This window comes from Microchirus variegatus, assembly GCF_963457635.1.
Source record: "Microchirus variegatus genome assembly, chromosome: 4".
Classification (NCBI taxonomy): domain Eukaryota; kingdom Metazoa; phylum Chordata; class Actinopteri; order Pleuronectiformes; family Soleidae; genus Microchirus; species Microchirus variegatus.
Window position 1 is genome coordinate 8,924,820 of NC_139805.1, and position 8,145 is coordinate 8,932,964.

The 8,145-nt window shown below is 39.8% G+C and overlaps 1 protein-coding gene across 1 annotated transcript; it reads left to right on the forward strand.

The window, feature by feature from the left end:
* The first annotated feature begins 462 nt into the window (after window positions 1–462).
* mob3a (MOB kinase activator 3A) lies at window positions 463–7,482 on the forward strand. The gene is made up of 4 exons (XM_083888739.1): window positions 463–640; window positions 4,001–4,584; window positions 5,597–5,799; window positions 7,349–7,482. The coding sequence occupies exons 2-4, from the start codon at window positions 4,167–4,169 to the stop codon at window positions 7,376–7,378; spliced, it is 651 nt and encodes a 216-aa protein (XP_083744865.1). The 5' UTR covers window positions 463–640; window positions 4,001–4,166; the 3' UTR covers window positions 7,379–7,482.
* Window positions 7,483–8,145: the final 663 nt, after the last annotated feature.

The following is an 8,145-nucleotide window of genomic DNA, read 5'->3' on the forward strand; positions in this document are numbered from 1 at the left end:
ACATAGGGTGATGTATAGGAGGAGGAGCAGGTAACCTCTAATAAGTGTGGTCTTTGCTCAGGGACAGTTAGAGCTTTTTGGGAATTTGGCTGGAGCTCTCCCAAGTGATCTGCAGCGCTTGGAATTGACACTTGACTTGTAACAGAATAAAGATCTCTTTGTTTGGTGAAAAGTCTTGTGTCACAGAGTCTCATTCTGCATCATCATCTCATCACCGGTTGTTCTGGATAAGAAGGAAGCCTGAATAAACGACACCTATGCTGTGAAAGCGTTACTTTTCTTTCGTAAGAAAACTGTGCAACTAATTAAAACAACTGCTCTCCCCTGTCTGAAAATATACAACTGCACATGGCGGATATCGGCAAACGTTTGTATTATTTTGAAAGTCCCCACCGGAAGCTGGCGTTACTTCCTCTAGCTCGACTTTGGTGTACTTTTCGTTGCGTAGGGAGGAGTCAGTGGTTAGTTTCTTTATTAAAGTGGCGTGTTTTATCGGTTTTATCAGAAATTCTACAACATAATCGCACCATGTGTCCATAATGTAGAGTGTGCGTGTTGTCGACGCAAAGCTGTTGATCCGCGACCAGACAACTGTCGATAAAACATCGAGGGAAACTAACGGAACAGGAAGGCGGAACAAGTAAGTTGGGGGTAAAGTGGCTTTCAACTGTGCCGTTTCATCACCTTTCGACCGCCCGCCCGCTTCAATTACAGTGTTCAAACGGTTTTATTTCACATGTGGCGCGAATGAACACCGAATTGAGTGCATATGTCGCGTCCTGTCCGTGTTTTTGAGCTGTTTTAGGAAGCAACAAGTCCGCCCGTGTTAGCTAGTCACTGTAACGTCACGAATAAACTTGGTACAGTCGTCATGTGCCCCGCCGTGTTAATCTCTACAACTCTCATCGCGGAAAAATGCGACTAAAAACGACTGAAAGCGTTTGCTCCGCGATGAAGGAGTGAATAAAGTGTGTCGTTGAGTTCTGTACTTGCTTTTATTGTCATTGCGCAGAGTGTCGGTTTCACGGCGGGTTTATTGTCTGAAATAGGAAATGAGTGGTGTTTCATGTTGGCGCTGCCTCTCTGCTCAGACTTGTCGTTTACCTGAGCTGATGACGAGGAAGAGGAGGAATCCAGGTCCTGTTTAATGGATTTTTAAAAACATGCCTTCTATTGTTGTTTTACAGTTTCAACAACCTTTAGATTTGCACATGCTGAATCCATTCGTTGTCACATGACCTCAATATTGTTATTAAATGATCACGCGATAACATGAACATTAAAAATACTCCATTCAAGATATTATTATGATAGTTTTGGAAAAAAGGGAGCAAAGAGTGGAAGAATTATGGTGCTTTTCCATTCAATCAGGGGTGTCCTAGGTTTTTTTTTTAACAAGGGGCCAATAATTCTGGGGGCCAATGGTCCCTTTAGACTTTTTTTTACAGTAAAAGTTACATACAAATGCACTGTTTTATAATAATTCTAATTTCATTGTCACAATTATTGTAACCAAATCTAGGCCAAGCAGGGTGAAAAGAATGAAAGAAATCTGCTGTTCTTTCACATATTTCACACACTGTCCAGGCCATCATAATCATACATTATAAAACTGAAGCTGCTGGTCGTTCCAAATCTGACCGAGGGTCGTGCGATTGGCCTGCAAGATTGGCCATGTCTGCACTATACACTTCTAGCACGACTCGGCTCAGCTTAATGTTTTTTTTCCATTTGGGATAGTAGCTGGAACCTGGTACTTTTTTTTTAGAACCTGCTCTACAGAGGTTTCATGCAAGCTGAACTGATATTAAATGTGATGTCAACAGACTGCCGGCCACTGATTGGTCAGAGAGTATCGTCACTGGAAGAGTCATGAGCATGACGTCCGACACAAGAATCAAACAGAACAATGCCGCACTGTAGATGTAGAAAATCCTAGAAAACATGCATTAATCTCCCAAAATCTAAAATCTCAATGTTTAAAACAGGAGGCTGGTGTTCTGCCGTATTTCACTTCATCGGAAATCGGTCTGTTCTCCGGTCATGCAGGAAGTACTGAACTAATCTTTTGAATTAACCGATTGATTAAGTATGCCGAAAAATAACTGCTTTGCTTGTCATTAGTTTGTTTGTGTCGTGTGTAAAACAACGTCACAACAGTTTTGTGCAGCCCACATTGAGGAGGTACTATAGTAATGGAAGACGACGTTTCTGATACCAAACCGAGTAGAGCCAAGCTGGGTCAAGCTGAGACATGCTAGAACTGTATTGTGGAAAAGTGCCTTTAGTGATATCTAATGACAGAAGTCAGAAGATTGGAACAAATTACAGTGGCCTCGCATTCGTTTGGGTAGTACGCTCTTTTTGTCCATTCAAACTGCAGAAAGATGGCGGCCTCTTGCATAAAATACACATAAAATACTTATTTTAGGAAATTAAACCATTTTTATTTTTAAAGCTATACACTTGTGCAAACATTCTTGTGGGAAGTTGATTCAATTCCGGCCAAAAGAAATATCGTAAATGTTACACACTGCGCCTTTTAAATATAGTTTTTTCTTTCTTTGATATGTTCTTCAAAAGAAATGGGTGGAGCATTTTGACTGCTCATTTTACACACATTTTCTGAAAACCAAGGGATACAGAGTAAACGGATAAATTAATATATATAAAAAAATTATGATTTATAAAAACTTAATAAAATACATTGCTAACTTTACAAATGTTACTTTTTCTATCAGAAACTGCAAATAAAAAATGTGTTGTCAAACAAACAATATTTTCTGAGTGTAATTAGGGCTGAAACAATTGAACTGTTATGAATTGTATTGGTCAACTCTTATGGATCAATCTGTTTCAGTGTTGCTGTTGTTTTAAGAATTAAAACAAGTTCCCTGATTTTACAGCTTCTTAAATGTGAATATTTTCTGGTTTCTTTGCTCCATTTGACAAAGAAATCATGTGCTTTTTTTCACAATGTGCGATAATATCATATATTGTCCTGTCTCTACTGTAGATTGCATATTTACTGTTAAACTGCATTTTTCTGATAATCAGTTGACTGCAAACAATTAAATTGCGCACATGATCGTGACCTCAATATGTTGCGCAACACTATAAGATAAACTCTGTGAATGTAAGATTTTTATCAGCTTTGGAAGGTGGATAAGGGGCTTAGACTTTTACCGCATTCATCCCTGCATGCAAGTTCAAGCCTGTACAAGAAATAAATGCTATTGTTGCTGCATGTAATGTGTATTTTCTACTGACGATTTTCCTGAATAACCAATTCACTTTTCTAGTTTTGTGGACCACAAGTGAACAGAAATTATTTAAAAGGGAAGAACAGAAAATTGTAACTGATTTAAAATGATAATTTTTCAACAAATTCACCTATGGCATGTTCAATGGGAGGTTTTAGTAAAACGTACTAGTCAGTTAAAGGTGAAGTAAGTAGTTTATAGTGCCATCTAGAGGAGAAGCTGAAATTTACAACAAAGAACTGCTCCTCTGCTCACCCCCTCCCTTCCCTGAGCGCTACGGTATCCTCAGCCGGTCAAATGTCGTCCTCGTCGTCTTTCTCCTTGTCAGCAGATGAGGTGAGGGAGAGGGCGAGCTATGGCGTCTCGCTGCTAACAGTGGCAATGCAACCGTGGCCCGCGACCATGTTATTTTACATGACTTTTTGAAACACTACGAAAATGAAACAAAAACAAAAACAATTATACAGCGACTAGACAATGCAGGAGCACATAATATGTATAAAAAAGTGGATTTTGGGTTATATAAACACATAAATACTACACAGTGTCCCTTTAACTGATGTTTAAATGCTGAATGTATTCATTAATCTATAAAAATGATCAGAAAAGCAACAAAGTATGAGCAACAAACTCAGGACTACTTTCAGTCCTGGACTTCATATGTAAGGGTTATGGTTGAAAATGTGCATTTACTGACCAAAGGCTCTCTTTCTCTCCTCTGTTTTTATCATACACAGGATCACAGATCGAGCTGAAGCAAACGTTGAAACAGGGTACATAAGAAAGCTCTGCTCTGCTCTGGTTGTTTACACAAAACCTTCTGACTGCTTCCATTTGAATAGTAAATAATTCACCTGAAGCGTTCAAACAAATCACCACCCGCTGTTGCCGTCAAATACAACCATGTCCATGGCCCTGAAACAAGTCTTCAACAAAGACAGGACATTCCGGCCCAAGCGTAAATTTGACCCCGGGACGCAGCGCTTCGAGCTGCACAAGAAGGCCCAGGCATCTCTGAACGCAGGGCTGGACCTGAAGCAGGCGGTGCAGCTGCCCCACGGCGAGGACCTCAACGACTGGGTGGCCGTCCACGTCGTCGACTTCTTCAACCGGATCAACCTCATCTACGGCACCATCAGCGACTCGTGCACCGATCAAACCTGCCCCGTCATGTCTGGCGGGCCCAAGTACGAATACCGCTGGCAGGACGAGCACAAGTACAAGAGGCCGACTCCGCTGCCGGCCCCCAAATACATGAGTCTGCTCATGGACTGGATTGAGGTACAAATCAACAACGAGAACATCTTCCCCACCAATGTTGGTAAGTGCTGACATGTACTACAGGCACAGGTATTGTGTGTGTGTGTGTGTGTGTGTGTGTGTGTGTGTGTGAAAACTTTGTTTCTATGAAGACAGAATAAAATCACAACCATTTTTGGGTTTTGAGTTTATCTCAGCAAAAATCTAACGTTAAGGTTCAATCATTGTACAAAGTCAGGAAGGGAACACACACATTTGTGTGCAAACCAAGCCACCACCCATTTCACATGTAATGTCTACACACATAATTAGGAGGGCTGTACGCTGCTGTGACATTAATTATAAATAAAGCAATTTATAGTCATTATCTGGTCACTGAAGAGACACAAACTAAGTGCCCATCCCATATCACGAGAACTCAAAGTGTCACCTTAAGGTGTGTGTTTGTACAGTATATTGTTTATTTTTCCACTCTGACTTAAAAGTACTGGTGAGAATTACTCACAACACTGTGCTCTAGTCTGTGTTTTCTCTTAACCTTAACCTTGACCTTAATGAGTAATCCCTCTGTCCTTTCAGCATTAGTCACAAAAACCTCCCACAAAGCAGGAAGGCATCAAAAACCTGGAATATATTTGAGATGAAATGTGCGAGACCACATTTATTAGATTACCTTCACATAGTACAGATTGTAAACATTGCTGTTTTATCTTTCACTGTCGTGGCAACCTTGGTGGTCTGTTACGTCACTCTGTAGTGCTGTGCATGACTGCATGTTCACTGGCTCGACATCTGACTTAACCATAGAAATGTCTAAGCAGTAGATTAAAAAAAAAAAAAAAAAAAAAATAGGTCACATAACATACAGTAGGCTATGAATAGAAACAACCTCTGGAGTCACTGCTGTCCTCTGGAACAAATTCCTGAAATATCATTGAATTAGTTATTGTAAAACAAGTTGTAATTGACTCACTTGATTGGAGCAAATGTGTAATGAGGCTCTCTGTGGGGCAGAGAGTCAAAGGTCATCCTGGATTGACCTCTATGTTTGTGTTTATCTGTTTGACCCGCAGGTACTCCCTTCCCTAAGACCTTCATGCAGGTGGCTAAGAAGATTTTGTCTCGTCTGTTCCGCGTGTTTGTCCACGTCTACATCCACCACTTTGACCGTGTGAGACAGATGGGTGCCGAGGCTCATGTCAATACCTGCTACAAGCATTTCTATAACTTTGTCACTGAGTTCAACCTGACAGACCACAAAGAGCTGGAACCTCTGGTGAGTCACACAGAGGACACGCAAACACAAATCACATTGTGTGTAAAAAGATTTTGTGATATTTACCCAAACCCTGAACTAGTTGTAGCAAAAACAAAAACATATTTTGAATTAAAAATACAAATTCAGATAAAAATACAGCTGATGGCTGTGACGTAGTGACTGAAAAGATGTGTTATTCTCCTGCCAACAAATGCCTTCATACTTATAGGTTAGGGTTAATGATAGGTTGACCCTAATTAATATGGGTCGTTATAAGCTAAGTATTGGATTAGTGTTTCGATTGTGTCCTGAAATATTAACATTTTGCATCAGGTAAAATCCCGCCCCACTATAGAACACAGTTCAACAGATTTCGGTCCAGGACAATCATGGGTGCCTTCTGATTTTTAGGATGATTTGAACATATTTATCTGGCCAAATTATCCTGTAGCTTGAGGAGTTAACACACGTAATTTTATCATCAGTCTTCCCGATTTCAAATCGTAAGTATTAAACATGTGGAGATATTTAAGACTGATCAGCATGAGCACAACCCCACAACACCCAGTGAGAGCAAGTTGACTGAGAAACGGATGTGGCATACTTTTGTTTAGGGCCATAACTTGTACAAGCCAAGTTGATGACTTCATCCACAGTTTTTTTGCGTTTCTCAGCACAAAACCTTGTGCGCAGCTACAGCTATTAACTGACTACATTTACAGTCCACCTCAATGTCTGTTTATATTCTGAAGTGATGTTAAATCACATGGGTTTCTGTAAGAAATCATTTAATTAAATGCCAAGTCTGTTAAATCGGATTCAAATTTTGTTGTCTGTGGTTTCTCCCACGTTTTTTCAAATCAAGTCAGATTTGAAAATCCTCTGGTGTAAGGCAGGCTCAAGCTACAACTTTCAAATCACAATTCATTAATTTCACAATAACATGAGTGTGTCTGACTATTATTGAAAACATTCATGTAAACAAGAGACACTGGAGTCTGGAGATTTTCTGAAAGGATGAATATCACATTCACATATCACAGTCTAATGAAATGGAGCTGTTGAAACCACTGCACAACTCTGACTGACGGCTACACTGTTATTGAGTGTATTGTTGAGCGTGTGCTGATTAATTCATGTTAATGAGTTCTTTGCACTCGCTTAGAGACTGTATGCTCTCTTTGTTTGTGTGTGTGTGTGTGTGTGCGCGCGCGCGACATGTCCCATGCTCTGAAGTAGGTCAGTGTGAACATAAGCCCGGAGATACATGAGCAGATGTTCTGACGTCCTCTGATCTTGTGGCCATTTGCAATAGCGCCGTCCTAACAAACTCCACTCTTAAAAAAAAGACTACTAACTAGACTTTAATACATGCTTCAGGTTGTATTTGACTGTTGCTCCCCAACCAGTGTCATCCTTCATCACAGTGTTCCTCTGTGCGCGTGACCACATCCCATTTCAGAAGACATCATCCGGTCCAGACTGAGAACAAGTGTTTCCTTCATTGCTGCGGCTCACTGTTGTGTGTGTGTGTGTGTGTGTGTGTGTGTGTGTGTGTGTGTTACAGAAAGAGATGACCTCTCAGATGTGCCACTGAAGGAGTACAGTGCGCGGGACCTAAGGACACATACCACACATCCGTCCGTCTGGAAGACTGCAGCAGAGAACAAACATTCACAAGAGTCTATTTTTGTATTTAAGTACTGTAATCTATTTTAGCCTCATACTGTACGGTTTTTAAACAAGAAACTTGGTCATGTGAGGTGTTGCTTTCAAAAAAGGTTTTCCGACATTTTATCAGAGCACAGTATTAAGAGAGGAGTATGTTTGTGTTGATGTTTGTTTGTTTGTTTTTTTTTCTATTTTGTTTGAATCTCAAATCATTCCAGCAATCTTCCATCTTTCCTCCCGTTTCAAAAAGGATCTAAAATAGTATGAGTTCCCACTGTAAATCTATACAAATCTCTATGTCGTTACATTAAAATAACTCTTCAATTGATTGATCACTATTTGATGCTGATTCTGATAATGGGATAGCAATGGGATAAATGTATACTTTTTTTCCATGGGTACTGAAGATATTTACAGTTACATTTTGACTATTTAATCTCTAATAAGTTAGTAATTTTCAGGCTGATGATGTAATTTTTACACTCTATACAATGTTTCCCTTTAGGAGTTTTTTCAATGTCCATGAGGATGTGCCTGCAACGGCACAGTCCATATTTGTTCAATTCAAAAATACTTTTAAATTAAATTGCCCCATAATTATTGTTGATGAATTTGTGTTTGTTTTTTTGTATTTTAATCTGCAGTTGTCCATGCTCATTTGGTGTTAATGAATGAAAGATTATGTGTAGTATT